General features: G+C 41.5%; 1 protein-coding gene across 1 annotated transcript in view; it reads left to right on the forward strand.

Annotated features, from left to right (window-relative positions):
* MYO10 (myosin X) overlaps positions 1-22,773 on the forward strand; it is a 162,979-nt gene that overhangs the window by 55,518 nt on the left and 84,688 nt on the right. Inside the window, exon 3 of the mRNA XM_066559602.1 lies at positions 17,577-17,735. Coding sequence (XP_066415699.1) covers positions 17,577-17,735 — 159 coding nt within the window. The remainder of the gene's footprint in view (positions 1-17,576; positions 17,736-22,773) is intronic.

Raw genomic sequence — 22,773 nt, forward strand, 5'->3', positions numbered from 1 at the left:
AGCTTGCTTTTAGGGATGCTAAATTTCTTCCCAGCAGCTGTTGAATATTAGATATTAAGATTTTGTGCTTAACATCCATCACCTGAGTTGCAGCCTTTTCAAGCCATTTCCTTCTCTGAAAATTTCAGCTACAAAGAAGCTGAATTTGGTGCTTTGGAAACTCACATTGATGCCCATGCTTTTGCAAGTGCTCATTCTCTAGGTATGCTCCTGTGGCGCGTTTTTTTTCTTCCCATAGCATGGTAGTATTTTTGCAGAGATGCACAAGATTGTGTATTTTCTGTTGAATCTGCAAAGCATGTAAAGTCTTGAAAGGCTAGTATCAGCAAATTTGTTGGTTTGACTGAACTTTTTCAGATGAGTGAAGCCCAGAATTGAGAACATCCAATATAGCAGTAGTTTTATATTCTTTACAACAGAGGGATCTCATAAGAATAACTTAATTTTAAAACCTTAATTTAAGATTAATTTTTAAACTATACTAGAAATTTTTTTTTTCTTTTACCTACCTGTCTTGAACTAAATGAAGCAATGGGTAATTCCTCACTGGTGCCTCTGGATATAACTCATTGTTGGAGGTCTTTGTGAGCTTTGCCTTGTTAGTTGTATCTTGTTTCTTAGAGCATATGCTAACAAAAAAGGTTATGAAGATACTGGTATAAAGATTTCTACTTCAAGTCATACTAATGGCATGGACTTTTTTCCCCTCCCTTTGTGTTCTAACTGTGGCAAGTGTAAACAGTTACTCAAAGGCCCAAGTCTGGCCTTCAATGCAGAGCACTTGACTTTTGACAAGACATAGTGTCTTTTTTAGAGTCCAGCTGTGCTGCACATGGTGGTGCAGTGGGAACCAGTCTTGCCATGCTGTGTCCACATTCGTTGCTTCATGAAAGATCTTTCTTTATTGCTGAGGCTGTGTTTCCATGTTTGCCTTGATATTAAGCAGAACTACAACCACACTTGAACTTGGTAGGTAGTACCTCTGTCCCACCTTTGTGGAACTGTCCCGATGTGTCCTTCCTATGATCTTTACTTTCCACACCAATGCGAGTGGATTTGCCTGCATGATGTAAAATGTGATGGTACATGATTGGAGCCATGGGCTTCACGGCTCTTGGATGAGGACAAGTGAGGTTGGGTGTCACACTGAACATCACTAAACTCAGGCTTTAAAAGTCAGATGGCAAGAGTTGGGAGCCATTAATCTTGCACAAGAAGTGCCCGTAGAGAAGTTTCCTCTACTAGTTTAAGTTAATACTATGAATAGCAAGAATCAATATCCAAATGGATGGTAGTGAATGCAAGATACTTTGGGGGAAGGAGAGAGATTTGCAGTATTTCAGGGCTCAGACTTTGCTAAATAGAAACTGAATTTAGGTATTTCTGGGTTTTCCTATGTTACACAGCTGTTCACATCAAAAGATCATCATGGTGTCTTTAGCTTCTTAATCTTTGGCTGTAGGAATGAAACATGCTCTTGTTTCTAGAAACTTCTGATTTAATCTGCCAGGCTGAAGCTATTTGCAAAAAAGTCATTGCACTGTCAGAGCAGGAGAGAGCTTATGTGTGGAACTGTCACTGGATTTAACCAGAGAACATAAGCCTAGGACTCAGTTCTGAAGCATACACAGGTAAGATGGAACAGGCGAGAAAAATAATAAAATAATTTTGGTTAGAAAAGATCACAAAGATCATGGAGTGCAACTGTTAACCCAGCACTGCCATTGCTTGAATCACATGAGGTCAGTACTCCCATGGAGAAGTGGCATTTAGCTCAGGCTTTGGGTAGCTAAATTAAATGGTTCTTTAATGCATCCCTTGTCTTCTAATCTGATGCTGTTTGTTCTGCAGGAGGATTTTTCAGTGTTATAGCTTGTATGCTGTACTGCAGTAGGTTCAGGCAAGTATACCCACCAGCCTCTAAGTTACATGGAAAAATACACTCAGACCAACTCTGCATTTTTTTTCTTCTACATCCCTTGCAGCAGAACTTGCCTCTTTCAAATGAGAAAGAGAAAATGAGAAAAATTAAAGTCCTTGCTCGTCTTGCATTCCACAAAATCATAATGAACAACATAAGGATTCTTGTAGACTATTGGAAATTTATGGTGTATAATTCAAGCATTTAGAGGAGTAGGGACGGGGATGGAAAAAGCCAGACAACTGCCATACAGTCCTCAGTGTCCTTCACTGCAGGGCATTAGGATTCACACCTCCCTGGGCTTATCTGCCATCAGGTCAGCTCTGTCCTGGGTAGACATGCAGCTTCATTCCCTGTTCTCCAAGCCTGTTTCATGTTCAGGCTTATGCACTGAAAATGTCTGTTACAAAAAGAACAATTGGTTGGTGTCCTAGCAGGGAGATGGCACCCTCAATGAGATTGCGTATTTATAAACTGAATCTGTCTTGGGAGGTGAGAGGAGTCACATCTTTAGGGGAAGAGAACATTGAAAAGGCAGCCTTTCTTCGCTAGCAGGGATCTCTAAAGCTGAATCCTAAGATGTGTATTTATCAGAAAACACAGTAAAATAAACTTCTTTTGAGTACTGAGAGTAGGCTGGGAAGGTAAATAGAGGGCAACACTATTCACTAGCCTATGAGATTGCCATGTCCATGTATCTCTCTCACAACCTTTCCTCCAATGCAAGAAATCAGAAAAGGTCCAGTTTTAATCTGTCTGTTCTAATGGGTTTTTAGTAACATGTTTAAGTAATCTCACAGTATTTAATGTCAGACTTCTGGCTAACCCTCATTTTAAAGAATATAAACTGGAGCTTTTACAGCTTCACGTGCTTGAGGTTTGTTAAAGTAAATTCAAAAACAAACAGCAGTATCCTTACAAAGACAGAAAAGTACTGGTGTATTTTTCTTTGCAGCAGTAGTTTGGGTTTTTCTTTCCAGAGCTATAAACATTATGGTTATGTGTAAAGCTACCAGGTGATTCTCTGAATATAAGACGTCTTTGTTGTCTGTCTCCATTATTCTGACACAACTACTGAAGTAGTACTGTCCTTATTTGGGGTGGAAAAAATAGCGCTGTGAATTACTCTTTGCTGGTATCATGGGAACAGTTGTAATTGGGCTTCTCCAGCATACACATACATGCTATCTGGTATGTGATTCAACTGTGGTTTTCAAATGTAAGCACAGGCAAGCTGTGGAAAATAAAATCGCACACACACCTTTTAATAAGGAGAGCCACCGTCATGTGTGTTCAGTTTGCCCTTTTGCTTCTTGCAGGGCAGGAGTTTTATAGTTCAAATGCAAACCATCCAGTTTATATGCAGATTTTATGGGAGTAACATATAGAACAGTCTCTCAAACTTTTACAGCCAAAGTAACGTCATTCCCTTATCTGTATGTAGCGCACATTCTCACACATAAAGCAATATCTGTGCAGTGCTATAAGACTTATGGCATGGCTTTGAAAAGTGTTGCATCTCTCAACCACTCCATCTGCCTGTATCTGTGGATTCATGCCCTGCAATGAGCAATTGGTGCTCCTCTCTCCTCACTGAGTTCTAGCAGTGCCACTTGTCCTTTTCTTCAAGGAAGCCTACCACAGGAATATGACCAAGACAACCTATAGTCAAACCTTCTATCATTCCTTTTTTTTAAAAAAAATTAAGATTTTGTATTTAACATCCACAAGCTTTTCCCAAGTGCAATGGGAGGAGATTCTTACCTGCATGATAACAGAAAATGAACAGTATTATATGCAATATTATCTCTAAGGATTTAAGAAAGGAGAACTTGAAAAGACTCTTAAGACAGAAAGAAGAAAAGGTCTTTTAAGCTGTTCTGTGAATTCTTGGGCTCCTGGGCCTGGTATATTTGTTCACACTCCTTGTAATATTACCAAGCAAAAGAATGTAATATTGTTTTTCCCCAAACTAGACATATTAAAATTTAGAAGTGTTTTCATATTTGTACTTAAAAAATCTCCAAGAGGTCTCTGTACTAGACACTGTAAAACTTTATAGCAAAGAGGTAAGGTTTTTTTCTAAAAAGGTTTCAGTCAAAGAAACAGCCCACTCTGGCATTTCTAACAATGTACGCTTTATTTGAGTAATAATCAAATTTACCAGTATACATTTGAGAAAGCTTAAGTAATTGGTACCTGACTGTGCAATCAGTCTGAGTATTGCTCTTGCAGCAGCCCAGAAGTGCACTGTGCAACTTCAGTGCAAGTTAGAAGGTGACTGTGCTGCTTGTAAATAAGCAATTTCTCTTTTTCACATCCCTTTTTGAAAGATTTTGAACTAGAGGATAAATACAAATTTATGCCCTTTCCCTTATTTTTGCATGTTTTCAAAACAAGATACAGTGGGGTTTATTTATTTATTTATAGAATGTGTTGCCTTTTTTTTCCCCTTTTTCATTTTTTTACTCCACTGCTTCCACCTCTCTTCACTGTGGTATCATGGTTGAACCATTGTGCAATATTCAGCTGGTTTTGTTGATCTTTAATCATAGCAGTTTTTGGGCAGGGGGAGCCTGGAAAACTTCAGTCGGGCAGCGTTGCCCCCTAAATGTAAATTAAAATACCATAAATGACCTGCCAGGGGCATTGTGACCCCTCTGGCTCACCCAGGGCTGGCATGTGGCTGCAGGAACCCTCCAACTCCAGCTGCACGTGGCTCTGAAGGACCTCAGTTGCCAGGGCCCAGCTGGGCTCTCGGGGTGTGGATCTGGGTTTCATGTTTGTAATGAAAAAGGCTTAACCGCCTTGGCTGCTATCTTGAGATACGTGCAGCTTGGTTTCATGCTTGTCCAAACCTGTTTTGTTCTTCCTGGCAGCAGACTCTCCCCTTGCTGCAGCTAACAGTGCTGGGAAGGGCAGGGGGGATGGAGAGCCAGTCCCCAGTACGGGCTTGGGAAGTTTCAGATTTCCTTACTGAACGCTGTTGACAGTTCAGCCTCACATGTTGATGGGCACCTTGTGAGAATAACAGGAGAGCTCTGAGAGTCTTGAAGCTTTAAGCTTTGCTGTGTGCCACAGCTAGCAAAGGGCCTGGGTACCTTTTTAGGAGGAATTCCTTGTTGAAGAGCGCGAAACAAAGCCCTGCTGCAACATGCTGGCTGACAGTAGCAATGCTCACTGACCCACTGTGCTTCTCCAGGAGCTGTCAGTGGTCATCTGCTGGAGACTGCTGCTGTTGTCTAAGCACGCTGGTCCTGGAGGAAACTAAGATTCCAAGGGCAGAATACAGTCCGTAGAACGTAAATAAAGATGGCTTTTTGAAAATAATGTTTATGATAATTTTTGTTGCTGAAATCTCCTTGAGTAGTTAACCTATCAGAATATATTATTAAGAAGAGCCCAAGTTTTTGCTTACAGTATGGAAATTCATAATTATTCCAGCTGTTTCCTCCTTTCTCCCACCTGTCACGTGTCAGTTACTGTTTTTGCCAAGTTGCCTGAGCAGTGGTAGGAGCAGAGGGACCCCATGCCCTCTGCAGTGACCCGTGGTTGTCTGCTGGTAGGGAGGCAGGGTCCCTTGCTCCTTCCCTCTGCAGACACAGACTCTTTTGTCACAGTCCTGCTAGCAGGGCATGTGAGAGCAGTGCCTCTCAGGAGGGATTATTGGATATTATTATTGCACACTTGGGCAGCCAACCCTGCAGTAATCAGCCAGTGGCAGGTTGCTAGCCACAGAAACAGCACTGTGGACCTGTCTTCTGAGGTTCAGTGTCTGAGCCTCTGAGAAGAGGGGTTCACTGGGGTGCAGAGCTAAAGCTGATCTCTTTATTTCTGGCAAAGCCAGTAAATCCATGCCTGCTGCATGAAGCTTTCTGCCATGGCCTTTTACCCCTTTTGGTGCTGCCCCGGGTTGTGGTGAGCTCACTGCGGGGCCCAGGAAGATCAGCAGGAAGGCTGAGTGAATGATCAGTCCTTTTCTAGACCCAGGCTACTTCTATATCATGGACTGTCATGTGCCTCTGGATCACATGTGCTGGGATCCTGGTTAACACACATGGTAGGAGGAAGCTGTGCTCATGCTGTGTGAAGCCAGCTGAGATTCAGTTCCATCCTAGTCTGTGAGATAGGGCTAAAGCCTCTTCTGTCCCAGGTCACTGCTGCCACTGGCAATGGTTATTAATGGCAATGGCTAATTCTGAGTGTAGATAAACCATCTGCACTTTTTTTTTTTTTTTTTTTGTTTGCCAGTGCTTCCATGCTAGCAAAGAAGGATTTGTTGATATTTAGGGTGCCTTCTCAGGCAGGAGAAACTGTTCTGTTGTGAGACGCAGCGCTAACTCGGGTAGATTAAAAGGCAGCTTTGGACACCTGCTGAGCACTGGTCTGTCACTGCCTACAGTATAATTACAATTACCTCTGCATGTCAGAGCCAGGCACATAAGAGGAGGTCACCTCCTCCTGCAGTTGTTTAAGGGCACCTTCCATTATCTTAGGTCAGAACTGGAAAAAATCCCGGTTGCTGTTCAGCTGAATGAATGGCTGTAGTGACAGAGGGATTGGCCTTCTGTTCCTCCTCAGACAGCATTTTCCTGAAAGCCTGATGAATTGTTTTCAGATCAGCACACATGGTAAAAGTCAACTTTGAAACGGCATAGCCTTGTTGACTAGTCTGCTGTAGAAACTGTACTGTGTGCTTAGGTCTGGGGAAAATGCCCAGTGTTTCATGTTCACCTGCCCATGATTCTGCTTTGGGCATTCTCCATTGTGTGGTATGGCTCATCATGTCCATATTTGTTTTCATGGATAGACGCTCTTAGGTGCTTACTGTATTCAGGGCTTCAGTTCCGCCCCTTTCCACCTCTTGCCCTCTTTCTCCTCCCCACCGTGTAAGTTACCATTGTATACCTGCAAGTTTTGGGGGAAGGGAAGTTGAGTACACAGTTACCTTGTTTAAAGGAGCACTTTGAGCTGTAGATAAAATATGCCCTTGGCTGTCTTCCTAGCAGTATAGCTGTGTCAAACCCTCTCACCCCAGGCAACCTGCAGGAACAGCAGGTAGTAAATGCTGGCTTAATGAAAAGCCCCTCTGATCCTTTAAATATGAGAAAAGAGTGAGTGAGGGGCTGATGTTCACACCAGGGTTGTACCCAGTTCCTATTTTCTGGGCTTGAATAACAGTGAGTAGTGCCAGGGGTGTGGGTGGGAGTGTGGTGTGCTGATAAAGGGGAGATGTTGGTTTGTCTTTACAAGGCAATTAGGGATACTGTAGAAGTGCCATTTTGTAATATTGTAGGAAAAAAAAAGATTAAAAGTTAACTTTAAAAAGAAATATAAAAGGGCATTTTCTTCTAAAACAATTCATGCTTCAATTTGGACTTAAGTTTTCGCAAGTGGAAATTACATGAGGTGTGCGTGTGAGGTTAGGTCAGATATTAGGGGCAGAATCTTTGCCCAGAGGGTGGTTGGGCACTTGAACAGGCTTCCCAGGGAAATGGTCATGACACCGAGCCTGACAGAGTTCAAGGAGCATCTGGACAATGCTGTTAGTCACATGGTTTACTGGTAGGTAGTTCTGCAAGGAACAGGGAGCTGGACTCCATGATCCTTAAGGCTCCCTCTCAACTTGAGATAGTCTATGATCTGTGATCTCTGCAAACTCATATAGAGCTTTGTACCATCTGTGATTTAGACTTTTTTATTCTTGTAACATAGAGGCAAAAAAGCCCTAAAACTATTTTTTAACAAGCAAATATGAGAATAGACCCTTATCTAAATTTCACTGGAGTGGGTTCAAAAGAACTTGAAAATTAATCCAATCCCTCAAAAGATAAATGTCAAGCTCCACCAGTTCACTCTCATGTCAGTCTCTTGCTTATTGTGCTTCTCTGGAAACATGTCAATATGTAAAGATCTAAAAGATGTTTCTTTAAATTAAGGCAGGAAGGTCCTATAGGAGCAGGCACTTTGCTCTTGTGAACAAAAAGTTGTTTGATTAAAAAGCTGAGTACAATCAAATATTGTTGCTGTGAGTCATACAGTACTTACACTGGTAAAATCAAGCCAAGATTTGGAGAAATTAAAGAAAAATAACTGAGGGAAACATAAATTGAGAGTTTTATAGTTAAAAGTTTTCAGGAGATCTGAAAACTGAGATTATGTGTTTATGGACTTCCTCTATACATATGCAAGTTGTCATGTCTTTAATTCACAAACAGCTTTAAAAATAGCCAGTGCAGAGGGTTTTTTGCCCTCAGCACTGGATTCATGACTAATGCTTGCCAGTATCCTATTCTTGCTCTATATTATTTTATTGCCCCAATATATTTAGGGAGTCTCACATAACATTGACACTTCTGTTTCGAGTAGAGCGTTAATTAGTTGTCTGACAACCCTTTTGTGTTTCCCGTGACATTTAGGTCCTCCCTTGGTTGTGGGCAAAACAGACAGGGAACCAGTTGACTGACAGCTTGTCTGAGGTGCACCTCTGCCAGATTTCAGGGACTGGACACTTTGAATTCAAAATGAAATGCATGTGTGGGTTGGAAAGCAAGTTCTTGCCTTGACAGCTGGGACAGGGTGGTTCCAAAGTGACAGATCTCCCTGTGGGGAGGTGATGGGCAGGAGAGGGCACCAGGAGGGAAACTGGGACCATAATGGCAAGGGGCAGAAGTGTATGGGGGGTAGGAGAAATGACTGGAAATAGGGGAGGTTTTGCAAGAGGAACACAGAGGTGGAGTTGGTGGTGGAAAGCCCTGGAGGAGAAGTATTCTTTGTTCTGTTCCCAGTGGTGTAAGACCTGCAGGAGAAGAAGGTGTGAGCGAATTGGGTCTGGAAGGTTACTGCTTGAGCCTCTGTGGGTGGTGTCTTCCAGGATGGAGGTGGGTGGGGGCTGTAGGACCGTGCAGTCCTCCCTGGCTGGTGCATTGCTCTGGGAGTGCACTGGATCATGCTGCCAGCAGCCAAGTGCAGTCTGTGCTGGCCCTTCTCCAGCCTGGCTCCTGGCCATGTTGGTTGTCTCACGGCTGGTGTGAGGGTGGCCCTGGAGCCTGCTGGGGTGCTCCTGCAGGTCTGCCAGCTCCTGGCACCCAGCCAGTACTGGGTGAGTGAGCCATGAGCTGGAGCAAAACCTTCCATGTCTGGCTGCATCTGACCAGGGCTGAGGGGTTGGTGCCTGGTAGGAGGGGTGAAGGAAACCTAAGCCCTAAATTGTCTCAGCACATGGAAATTTGCTGTGAAGACCATCCATTTCTATGCAAAACCCTTTCTTCTGGGTCTGTTTTCTTTTTATTCCCTCCCAGGCCTCTGCAGCAGCAGCCTTGTAGAGGAAGGAGCACCCCAGCCCAGCGGCTGTGGTCCCCCTGTGTGGAGGGACCAGCTTGCACTGGGTTGATGCAAGGAACTTTGATCCATTACAGCTGGTGTTGCGGCAGAGCCTCCTTGATTTTGGGAATAACAGTGGTGATAAGTGCCAGAAACTTTCCTGATGGGAAATTCCTACCAGGCAGCTGTGCCTGGCAGCAGCTCCCCAGGTAGCTCCTGGTCCCCCTGTGCATGACTTCATGCAGGTGGGACAATTCCTACAGGGTTTAGGCACCATCAGCACTCACAGGCCATGGGGACTACACAGGCAGCCCAGGCAGGGTCAGTTCATGTAAAGTGTTGGGTTGAGAAGAGCTTAGAGGGATGAGGGCAAAAGGCTCACAATGGCATTGCTTGGGTTTTGTTTGGAATCCTGGAGAGTATCACTGCAGTATCACCTTCTCTGGCAATCCTTCATTTGGGAAAAGGCTTGCTCTACAGGGATGCTCATTTAGAGCTCCAGCTCCCATAGAAACATTGCCTCTGATTTCACTGCTGTGAGTTGCACACTGGCAGCTCCTGTTCTAGTCTTGGAGACAGTCCAGTCAGCTATCTGCAGGGCTTTTTCCTTTTTTATTTTGTTCTTAGAAAAAAGACCTATTGAGATTAATTGCTTTGTGTCTCAAAAAAGCTGGTATAATTTGTAGGCTGCTTATTGACCATAGTCGTTCCACTTTTTGATAGTGGGGCATATTATTCAAATCCAGCTTTGTTCATTCCTTTGCAAATAGTCATTGTTTATTTCTGTGAATCACAGATAAATACAAATTTGACACTGAAACTTTCACTTGAGCAATAAGTGATGCTGAGAGGAAAGCTAATGCTCTCAGTGCCTGGCATTGTCCATAGATGTGCTTTTCCATTGTGTGGAAAATGATGGATAAAGGGTGAGAGTTTTTAGTGTTCTGGTCTTCCTCTTGCAGAGACCATCAGTTTTCACCCCCTTGTCCTTTAAGCTAGTTAAGGTGATGTGCACTGAAAGCAAAAGGAGTGATTGCCGTTACATCTGTTTGCTGATTGCTCCTTACAGTAACACTGATTTGGGAGTTCCTTTGGTGGGGTGTCCCAAGACAGATGGAGATTGCACCCATGGAGAGCATGGGCCCAGACCTTCTGTTTCTCTGCTACAAGAAGGGGTCTGCTCTGTCTCATCTTGCAGTGATGTGTGGATTAGAGCCTCCTCCCTGGGTTTCTGTGTGGCCAGAGCTGGTCAGGCCTTGCTGCAGACTGGCTGCCTGTCAGGGAGCTGGGGACATGTGCTGGGGTACATCTCCTGTGTCCTGCCCTTGGACTGCTCCACTTGTTCCAGCATCGTGGGAAAGCTTGGGCAGCTGCAATTCTCTCGCTTCTTTGTTCACAAACAGAAAGCAGCACTTTTGCATGGTGAAGAAGATGCTGGTGACATGTGAGGGGTGTTGCACATTTTCTATAGTACTGCAGTCGCAGTATTTATAGGTGGGCTTCTTAAACGTTGAGCCTTGTGGTGTCTGCAGGTGCTGTAAGTTATACAAGATCACTTGGAAAGAAAGTTGAAGATGCATTCTTTGTTTTTCATTGTAAGAATTATATGGACTGCCTAGAGGCTTAGCTTACAGTAGTGTAATCTAGGTAAAATGGATGTGTTTATTTCCAATTAAATTTCTTAATTGTCTATGTAGGGAAGCCCAATTGAAGGGTCATAAGTTCTGAACCTGTAATTAGAAGCTTGTTCTTACTTGATGGCAGAGCTTGTCTATGAATGGAAACGGTTCAGAGAGTGAAGTAAACTTCAAATACCTCTTGTGGAATGGGAGTTAGGTGGGAGGTGTTGATCAGACAAGATTGTTGACAGTGGTCAGCATGTAGAGGAACAACAAAGAGGCACAATTTAGTGGGTTGATGAGCTCTGCTGTGGCACTGAGCAGGGCTGTCATCCTGGCGGCGTGCTTTGTGTCACTGTGGAGCTTGGGAGCAGAAAGGGAAATTGTGTGTGGGTGTGAGAACCTGAAAGCTGTAGTACGAAAGCCTTTTGGTGAGGTGCTGCAAGTGATCCCTGGTGCTGTTACTGCTGGAGGCTGGGGAGAGGGTGATGAGGGCTTCAGGGCAGGCTCCTGAACCTGAACCTGGGACCAGCTAGTGACACAGGTGTCCCACAGGTGTCGCAATGAGTCTGAGGAAAGATATGGAATGGGGACTGAGAGGAAGGGTTTGGAAGGGGCTTGATTGATAAGACAAAGAGCAAAGACTGGAAATGGCAGGAACCAAAGTGAGCAGAGGGTAAGGATAAAGTGTAGGATAACCACAATTTACAGGCTGTGTGTTACTCACTGGTTGGGTTGGTACAGTGATGTGCATAGTGGTCATTTAGACATTTTCCATTAGAGTTCAAGATTAACATCTAACAGGTAAGGAAGGCCAGAGACTGCAGTGGTTCCCAGCACAAAAGGGGGAGAATTTTACAAAACAGATGGAAAATAGGCTGATTCTCAGTTGATGTGTGTATGGGATAGTTGCTTGAAGAAAAGGCCAGGAGGTCACAGATAGGAGATTGGTGGTGATTTTTTCCTGACATCAATAAATGTTTTACATAAAATTATTTCATTTTCCTCCATAGGATTATAGTTAAGAAACTTCATTGTGGAGTTTTCTGGTTACTTTGATAGAGATTAAATTACATTTCATCAAAGCAAACCTTGGTCCCTGGTACATCTTGCTATCTGAAAATTTATTTTGGAACAACACAATGGGTGTCTAAGGTCAACTCATACAGAAAAATAGTAAATTACTGGGCAAAAACATTACTTGGGTTTCACTCTTGTCACAATTAACTGTAGAATTTTACAATGTCAATAGTTCTGCTTTACATTTGATCTTAAATTACTTAGATTTGTAAGAGAGCATCCCTGTCCTGTACTTTAAGTATCTAATTAGACAGTAGATCTCTCCAGGAAAAAAGGGTAAAATACTACATTTTTATTTTTGTTTTTAATCTCTGGGTCCTTCGGCTTGTCATGATTTATTTTTCTCCCTGGAACACTGCATTCCACAGCTTGTAATGGCCTCCTTTTTCTGCTTGGACACATCTATAAAGACATTTTGTAAGATTTATTACATTCTTTTAACTTTTAAACATGAGGGAAACACAAATGATGATCCTCAGTTCAGACCAACAGCAGAGAATGAAAAAAGAATTAATATTTTTAAGTGGATGTTTCTCTGTACAGTCCTGTGTTTTGCTGGGCCGTGCTCATCTCTGCTGTGGGGTCAGTGACAATAGGCAAAAAGATGCCTCAGATAACAGAGGGCACTGATGTCATAAACATATGAGCCAAGTCCTCTTGGAGCTGGCAAGTCCTCTGGAGCTGTGATGTCCATTTTCATGGACATCACAGTAGCCATTGGGATTAATCCTGTGAAGAGTTCACATAGGGTAGTTCATGGGACAGCAACAGGAAAGCTGTGGGCTTTTCTTTTAGGGTCAATTAGTTTTGCTTTCTGGTACTTGTGGACTGCCCAGATGCTGTTGTCTAGTATCACAGGAATTACTGAAGAAATTGTGGTAGCTTGCTTGTATATTTTTACTTTGTAAACCTGTCTCTCAGGTGACTTCTGTCCAGTAGCTCTTTGTTTTCACTTTTCCTGTTCTACTAAATTTTATGTTTGCCATATTTTACATTATCTCTCTGATTGTATAGATTTGAGCAACTTAATTTAAATTGAGTGTGTGACAAAACTTTAATATTTCTGGTTTATGTGTTTGGATATCAGGATTATCTTCTGTAAGGCCCTGCAGTTTATAGAGTACACCTAGGGTTGATAAAAAAAATTCTTGAACAGCAAAGAGCAGCTGAGGGAAGTTGGTTGCTCCATATATGTTACCTCTACCAATAAATAAACCCTCTCGATTTATTGGAACAAGACTGACAGCAGGGACATGTTAAACTGCATAACCATGCCCAAGCAGACAGTATTTGGCATCAGTCAAGCAGTACCATGTTCAGCATGTGTTATTAATGGCAAGACTATGACAGGTGACCAGCTGATGCAGTTTCTCTGATGCAGTTTCTGCCCATGAGGTGGGTAATGGATCAGTGTGTAGAAGGGGTTGTTCTAAAATGCTTGCAATATGTGAACTCTTCAGTAGGTGACTTTGCACATTTTCAGAGAACAGTTTTAATAATGATCCAGCTCGTGTCAGGACTTACATGGTGCATATGAGCCTACTTCTGCCTTTAAATAAAAATCTCACAGAAATCTCACCAAAACAATGAAGGTTGTAATTCAAATACCAACTTGTTGATCAGGAAACTTTTGGAGTACCTTCTGCCTTCCTCCTGTCCAATATGGGTCATCAGCACCAAACCCAAACCTCACTTCCTTGTGAAAAACACCCTGAATGATTCAGTTGAGTATGGGATTCATGCAGGCAGGAAATCCCAGGTGTGACTTGTAGCTTTTGCAAGAAGTGGGGATTGTGAGGGTTTTTTGATGTACATAAGCACTTAATTCAGCATTCTCTTAAACTCACTTGACTCACCTGTTGTGAAATCTCTTGATGCCATTTAATAATCTGATTCAAGCAGGGATTTTTTAAATTTGGCATTATGTCAGGAAATGGTACCATAAGAAAGAAAACATTTGTGCTCCTGTAATTGAGAGTCTATTTTGATGTACTTTGCTCGTGTTAATAAATTGTATTAAAAATTACATCTTTTGTTAAAACATAATTTCCATTAAGTCTTGAACTTAGGGGTATTTTTTCAATGGAGAAAATTAATTTTACATTGTTTTGTGGTATTTCCCTTAAATGGAAGGCTTGAAAGACAACTTTTTTTTCCTCCCACATGCCAGATTAATTGTGCAGGATAGCATTTGTCCTCTGGCTTTTTAGGCCACTTCTTCATTTGAGTCCCTTTTTGGCATGTTCATCAGAGCACTGGTAAGCTGTGGTAGGGACAACAGGGCAGTTTTGAAGGATTCTCCTTTCTCAGTGAAATGCACTTGACTGTTGTTAGGCTGAGTTTGCTGTTTTGTTTTATATTTCTTAAGCTTGTTCTTTTTGTTGTTGCTCTTTGCATTGGTCCATCCTATCTCAACCTCTAATTTTCATTTCCAGAATAACGTCAAGAGTTCTTATTTTGCATGCTGTCTCTTTAAGGTTAATTTAGAGTTTTCCATGTATTCAGCGTGTTTGTTATCTTGAACCATTTATATCTAGAAAGGAAAGACATTTTTGCTGAATTCTCATTTAGGCTTGTCTTAAATCTTATTCTAGTTTCCTGTGCATTGCACTTGACCTTCCAGAAATGCTGGGAGGGTCCTTGAGGATGGATGTTCCTGCACTCTGCCAACAGGGTCCTCTTGAAGTTCAGGAGCCAACTGGGTCATCTTCCTGTTCTTTGTGCTGACCCTGCAGAGTGGCTCTGGGTTCCTATTTCCTGAGGATTTCAAGTGCTTTAATATTTCATAACATGATCTTCTAGTTAGTAATGATAAAGTTCAAGGTAGTTTTTCCATGTCCTTATCCCAATAAAGGCGTGATTCAAGATGAAATAAAACAAAGCAGGCCTTTCAGCAGCAGGACTGCAGAAAGCCCATTTTAAGGAGATGAGGTTTGTACATGTGATCCTGCAGCCCTCTCTCATGACTTTGATCTTGTTAGATGACTTTGATCAAGTGTTACAGTGGGTTTAAGAAATCTGAGGGATGCATGGTTCTGGAAGAATTAAAAATAAAGGAGAAGTGGCTACTCAGTTTTCAAGAAGAGCTCCTCCTCCTTTCTTATTTGGGTGGCAGCTATTATTAGAAGTTGGTATGTTTTCTAGCTATGTGATGCACAGTCCTATCTCTGAATCAGCTCACAGAATAATTTCTTCACCCAAACAAGAAGGTAGTGTGTGGCAAAGATGGAAGTATTAGAACAACTAGACTGAAGAAGAGAAAATAGTGAGTTTGAGTGGTAAGGATGAATCTGCAGAGGCCATCTTGTAGTGCTGCCACATGCAACTCATTTGTTGTGTTGTTTTTCTTGGTGTTTGTCTGTGAGTTCTTTACATTAATAAACTTACTGAGTGATGTACAGGGTGCTTTGCCTACCTTAGTAACCTGTGCATCACTCATCAAAGGATAGGCATCGCAAATATGGAGGTTATCCTCCTAGAAGTGATATTTTGCTTTCCTTCCATGTTCACATGAGATGCACTCACAGGATATGTGTCATCCTTTTTGGTTTCCTAATTCTCCCACTGAATCTGTTTTTCTGTATCCAGGATGATACATAGCCTCTGTTAAGTTGCATACTTTTCTAGGATTTGCTCTCCTTATTTCTCTTTTATTTCCAAATCTTTCAGCTTGTGGTATTTTTGTTCTACAGTATGACCTTGTTTTCCTGTATGGTTCTTCTGACTAGAACTGCAGTTTAAAACTTTTGAGATGTAATTATCTCTAATTCCACTTAAAGTTTGTGTGGTTAGTCTTAGGACTGCTAACACATTTTTCAGCCACAAAAGTTTTGCTATCAGTTGATGCTCTTCACGTTAGTTCTGTCGATTAGATCTTCTGTCTGGACCACATGCTCCTACAAGTGGCTGCTTTCTCCATCTTGGCAGGGTCCCTCTGCCCTGTACAAATCATTGTCCTGTCATTTTTATGATTCTTCACCACAAAATAAGGCTCTGAACTCACCATGTCTGTATTTTTCCCCTCAACCAAGGACTAGGATGTTCTGAACCTGTTGGAACTTTTTGACAGTTTGCTCACATACCTTGTCGATGTCTGTGATGCCTCCCAGCTCCTGTCAGAAATTTCTTTCCTGTATCTCCTTTCTTCCCCAGCTTTCCTTCAGTATGCTTTGTGCTGGTGCAAGTGACACCTGTAACGGTGTGATGGCCTGTGCCAGCATTTGCTATGTTTAGGATACTATTTTAATGAGGAAATGTCTTCAGGCTGTACTCCTCTGCCAGTTGTTAGGATATCCAAGTACAGAGCTTTGGTGTTTCACCTGATCTGCCTTCAGCCTCTTGCTTCTTCAGCCTCTCTTTTCTCACTTGTCTCAGCAGGACAGACAACATCGCTGTTTGTCTGGATGGCCTCCTGCAATGTCACTCCTTCAGTCTTTCTTTGCCAGGAACATACATAAGGTTTTATGGTGATAAACCTCTGAGGGATTTCCTCCTCCTGCGCAGAAGTGGCCCCTCAGGCACAGCGTGACCCCCAGCCCGCAGCAGCATTCCCACAGTGCTTGCTGGTGCTTGGCTGACAGTTATGGCTCTGCTTCTGTTGGCTTCATAAATATTATTTTAAAGGATTTCAGAAGGGTTTAGGTTTTTTCTAATGTTCCACATTAGTATTTCCCCAAAGTAGTTGCATTAGTTCCATGCTTTGACTTTTTAACACTGAAATGGTGCCATTAGCAGGGACAAGAATTGTCTGAGGAGCGTTGGCTGTGCAAATGTGGGCATACGTCTATAAGGATGAAGTGCCAAGATGTAAATTTGCAGGAAATGGGATGTAGTCTTTATTGATGCTATTAGTATTCATAAAAGTTTAACTATATTGAGGATGTGTACATCTTTTTGCATATTTGTGATAGTTTTACAGAAGATATTTGGAAGTGTTTTCCAACCAAGTATTTAAATTCTTTTTTAGGGCTTTTACTGCCTGTTAAGAGCTGGCTTCAGAAACTAGTCCCAAAAGTCAATTAAGAAATCTGTTGGCTTATTAATTTCTAAATATCTGCAGCACACAGAACTTAAAATGCTACTCGCATAAGGTGTAATGACTGTTTCCTGACTGGAGAGTTGAATGGAAACATTTAAGTGGATTTCAGATCAAACATATGAACACTTGCAGCCTATTAGAGCATTAATTTTAATTTGCTGTTTTGCACAGTCAAGCATTTCCTCCCAGAGCAATTTGACTGTAAGTGGGTTGTACTGTAAGAGGTGGTTTATTGTTTGGTTGGTTTCATATTTTTGGGAATGGTTATTGCTTGGTTTATTTTTCTCTTGATAAAGTCTAGCACAAATCCAGTGTGAAACAAGGTTGCATTTGCCCTCTAACAGGAAAAGCCCTTACAATCCTCAGTGCACTGTGAGTGTGTTCTAGTTTCTGATGACCCATGTAGGTATTTGGGGCTTCAATCAGTGTCAGAAAAGCTTTAGAGGAAGGTATCCCTGCCAGGCTATTATATTTTGCAAGTCTGCACACTGATAAGATGGATAGGGGATATGAATGGGTATGAAAGCTCCCTTCTCAGACAGGAGTTTTTGAATGTGTGCTCTGATTAATATTGTTTTTGTTTCCCCTCTTTCAGGTATTCACTTATAAACAGAGCACGATCACACACCAAAAAGTAACACCTATGCATCCAACAAGCACAGAGGGTGTGGAAGACATGGCAGCACTCGTAGATCTCCATGAAGGCTCCATTATGCACAACTTATTCCAGCGATATCAGCAAGATAAAATCTATGTAAGTTTTTTCTAAAATTAAGAAAAATATCCACTGGGAATGGTTTTGAATGTTTTTGAATGCTACATACACTTCTACACTTTCAGTGATGGGGTTGTGTAAAGGACTCTCATTTTCCTCCTCTTTAACCTCTGCCCCAACAACATGTGCTGTGTATGTCACCAGAGAGGATGTGCTGGAACTTAGTCTGTCACTGCCATTTGAGATCCTGTTAGGCTAAGATCCAATTCTGATCAGCTTCCCCTCCTGCGTTGTAGTAGAAAGGGTATTATGAAAGAAGCATACAATTGTCAAGCTGAGCATTTGTGCTGTTAAATAAATGCTGTTAAATAAAGATAGTTGGAGTTTTGGGTCTATGAGAACAGACACCTGTTTATCAGTTTCCAAAACTAGGATTTAGTCCATACAGAATTCCCTTTCTTAACTCCGTAATGAAGATTTTTATGATTAGATTTACCTGCTCCTTCAATATTTTCATTAATCTTGAACTATCTGCTAATATTTCCTGAGTCTGGAACTGCACTAAACATTAGAAAAATACAAGGAATATTAGCAGCTACTACAGGTTGCAAAATTGCACTTTTCAGTGGTTCAGTGGTTTGGGTTTTTTTACTAATAATTGCAGAACATGGTTTTTGTTTCATCACATGCCTGGGTCCTTGATTTGACCATATACGTGCTTTATTTCAACCATCTTCTACTGAGTTTGGCTTCTTATTTTTAAATATTAGCATATCTAAGTGAAAAAAACAAATTTTCCCTGTATTTAAGATTTGATAAAAAGCAAAAAAGGGCACAGTGAAATAATATTCCTTTGCATATTACCCTAAAAATGGATAGCATGGGGAATCCTCAATACTGAGGCAATTCTCTTTACATAAATCTTTATGTATATTTTTCCCTCAAAATAAATGAACTGTTTTATCTTTCAGAAAAATCAGCAAACAAAAGTTGAATAGCATAAGTGAACAACCCTATGTGTGTGGGTAAAAAACATATACTTGATAGAAGTTTAGTTTTCAATCAGTGTTGTTAGATTAGCATATGGTACTCAGTGTGAGCCAAATTTTAAAAAATTGTTTTATGATGTGCACTCACATAGAAGACACACCCCCTTCTAAAAAACCATGAGGGTATGAGTGTGATTTTTTTGATGAGGCATAGAACAGCCTTGTCTGAAGAGACATGCCCTAGCTTCTTTCTTAGCTTGTCAAGGCAAGTTTAGGGTGTTCTGATCCTTGGTGCTTAGTGTGGTGCACTTTTCTAGACAAACAGGTTTGTGTGCTGTTAATGATGACAGATCTGCAGTTGATACTGACTGTACATTGTTCCTTCAGTTTTGCTAATTTAACTGCTTACTCTTTTGAATCCACCTGAAAAATTATTGAAAAGGTGGTTGGAAAAAAAATATGTGTTTCAAAATTCTTATAAAAGCCTTTCTCTTGCCCTGTATGTGTAACCAGGACCAGACTATAGAAGCATCTTCTTTTCTCCAACCTCCCAAAAAACTGATTGAATGCCTTGAGTAATTTCATGAAAGTTTATAAATATAGGAGCATGTATTTTAGAAGGGGGTGTTGTTATTGCAAAAAGAGATCTGTCATTTTGAGCCAAAATTGCTTCACTATATTGAGCAATTCAATCATATTTTAATGTTAAAAAAAAAAAGACTGAAGATGCATTAAGCTTACCTTTGTTGAAGGTTACTTTGCAGCTGATCATTCAAACTTGCTCAGTCATTCTGCTTTGGGACCAAACTAGTCCTATTACAGGACAGTAAAAGCCATTGGAATTTATGGCAGGAGCAAGCAAAACTTTACAGATTATACATTTGCCTTCTCCCTTGACCAGGAATGGCTTCATCACTGTAGTTCACATATTGTCTCTTGTATCTGCCTCATCATCTTGTCTGTATCTGCCCCTGATGCGCTGGGGATAAATTGGGAAGGTGTGTACCACTCTCCACTGTGGCCTTAGGGGCTGATCATCCCATTGAAAGACTTCTTGCCATCCTCAGATACAAACCACCCTATAATTGCTGTGTTCTGGCTTTTAGGTTACAGATCCCTTTTGTCTCAGTTCTGTGCACCTTCTTGTTCACATCCTGAGTAGGGGGAAGAGATATGCAAAGGTTTATGCTGTCATTTTTGAGTTCTATGCTTGTAGTATTACAAATATATTAGTGTGGTTCTTGAGCATGGCGGCTTTTTGTTCCTTTTCTCAGTGGCATTGAGAAGGAAGCACCTTTTTTACCTTAACAAAGAATACACTAAGTTGGGATTTGAGTTTTGGGGCTTTCTTGTTCACACACACATTAACATTATATCAAGTGCAATCTACTTAATTGTAGTGTAAAGTGTATATAATTTCAAAGGTACAGAACAAACAATTAAAGGGAAATTTAAACAGTTACTTCTCAGAAAGACTAATGTTTATGCAGATCTTCCTCTGTTAACTTGTGTGTTCTGTATTTGAAGAGCTGTTTCTCCAGCATTTAAATAAATATCTTCAGATGTTTGGACTCAGTTTAATCTTCCGTTACTTATTAACATTTTTGTCTCACATGAAAAGTTTAGGAACACTCATACCCGTGTTCCTAAACTTTTCAGTACTTCCTAATTCATACTACAAAGTTATTTGCTGTTGATTCCAAGTTGTGTCAAACACATCAGCGACTTTATTTGCTGCTGCCAACAACTGCAGCTTTAAAGGATCAGCAGAGGATTTTCTATATTTCCTGATATCTCTTGGGGAGGGATGAATATTGACTTAGATTACAGATTATGTTCATAGTGAGAATGATGCCTGGCTCTGAACATAATTGAGGCTCTCAGCTGAACCTTTGCTGTTTGCAAGAAGGTGAATGACAAAACGTTGTTCTTGCCTATGTGCAACCATCTTTTTGTATCAGTCAGGTCTGTTAACATCTTGTGATACGTTTTGTGTGAATTTCCATGAAAGAGTGTGTGCTTTCCCTTTCTGGTCTGTAAGAAGCATAGGATATACAAGTCCTTTCTTGATTCTTTCAGGCAGGCTGGTACTGTCTGGTATTTTTTTCAGGCTTTGTGACTAATACTGCATTTATTTGAAAGTTTGGTTCCGTGCTATACCACATTTGTTGTCCAGGAAAGGACAAAATTTAGGATGGCAGTGATCATACAGTGCATGGGCTTTCATTGCTGCTTCATCTCCCATTTTGTTCCTATTGGAAACAACAGTGGGTTATCCAGCTGTGGACATCAGCGTACAAGGTTCATCGCTCCTCTTTGAATGCTCAGATTAACTTGCATGCTAGACTGGCATGTGGCAAAATATGGAAAGATAAACACTAATGCTAAAAATGGAGGATGGCCACATTTGAAAACAGAGCCTTTTGTGAAGCACTTGGGGGATTTGGTCACCTCTGAAGGGAGGCCATCACAGGGCACATAATGTGGAGAGGGCAAGTGCTGTGGCAGCCACTCTTGTCAACATTCAAAGGCAAATTGTTCCCAAGCTGTTGATTCTGGTTTACTTTTAGTTAAGTACACACTGCGGAGCAGACTGGCTCAGCCTTGGAGAGAATTCCATAAACCACATGGCGTGGATTGTGCTGTGAGTCACACAAATTATGGTGTTTGGACTGGCTCTGGGATGAGTTGCAGTTGTCTTGTCTCTGCCAGTGGTTTGTTATTGATGCAGGTGAGCAAATTTCAGAAGAGCAGAGTGGAGGATGAGAGAGCAGCTTTTGCTGAGGTGAGAGGCAGGTTGGAAATAACTGCAGTATATATTGTACAAGTCAGTGCAGAGGCTTTCAGTGTCATATGCACATTCATTTGCATGAATTCAAGAAATAAACAAGTTTCAAACCCCTTTTGATTAGCTTTTTCCTTTTGAATTAAGAAATGCTAGGTAGGCACATCCACCTTTGAAGTGGTGATATTGATGATTTGACACGTGCCTGCCTTGTTTAGGTGGAGGATGTGCACCATGCCCAGAGCAGTGTTCTGCTTGGGCTGCAGTGTGGTGGCGCCTTGGTCACCCTCCCCTGATGAAGAGAGTGACTTCTGGGTTGTCCACCAGTTGGGTGTGGTCTCCAGGAAGGGTGAGGGACAACACAACCTATTTTTGCTCACTCTCAAATTAGGAGTGCAGCTCGCCGGCCGATAATTATAACCATCTGTTATGCGTGCATGTGTATGAAAAGTTCTGTACCAGCCACGTCGACATGTAGTGCTGTACCAGCCACATCCACATCAGAGGGATGTGATGGTAATTAGGAGCTTAGTTTTCATGGCTAGCTTCCCTTCTCTCTTTGGCTGAAGCAACAAACATTGAATAACTTGGATGAAAAAGCAACATTTATCTGATTTTTTGAAAAAGGTATTAAACTGGAAAAGTTGTCTCTTCCCTGACAAGGTTGTTGCAGAGCTCCTAGCCACTTCATGGTACAGAATGCTCAGTTCTGTCTGTTCTTAAAAGGGATTTTCAGTTATTTATGCATTGATTTTTAAATCTATTAGTGTTTATTTACTTAAGCAGCACATTCAGTTGGAGTTTGTTAAGCTTGCAGTAATTAGATAATTTATCTCCCTCGAAGTCATGAGGGCTCCCAGAGGCAACTAGTTGATGTTTGTGCTGTATTAATCAATAATCACCAGAGGGGTTTTTTCAAATTCTGTTTGCAGACACAAACACTTTAGTATCTAGGTCAGTTGCTCTCTGTGACTTGTTTTTCTGGGTTTTTGCATATTTGGTTTTTCTCTGAGTACAGTAAAACTCCTTTTGGATCCAGTGCAGTTGCTCTGTATGGTGCTATGATGGTCAGCAGGAAGTGGATATTGCTGCATGTTACAGTGAGAAAATAGTGGGACACACTAAAGTCATGGTTGATGTAATGCAGCCAGACATAATTCATACACTTCAATAGCACTCCTGCTCACATGTCCTGTAACAGGGACACAAGTTGTAGGTGAAGGCAGAGAAACAAAGATGAGTAGAAGCCAACAGAATGATAGAATCACTAAGGTTGGAAAGGTCCTCCAATGTCTTCAAGGCA

Source organism: Molothrus aeneus, chromosome 1 (assembly GCF_037042795.1).
Source record: "Molothrus aeneus isolate 106 chromosome 1, BPBGC_Maene_1.0, whole genome shotgun sequence".
NCBI classification, from domain to species: Eukaryota; Metazoa; Chordata; class Aves; order Passeriformes; family Icteridae; genus Molothrus; species Molothrus aeneus.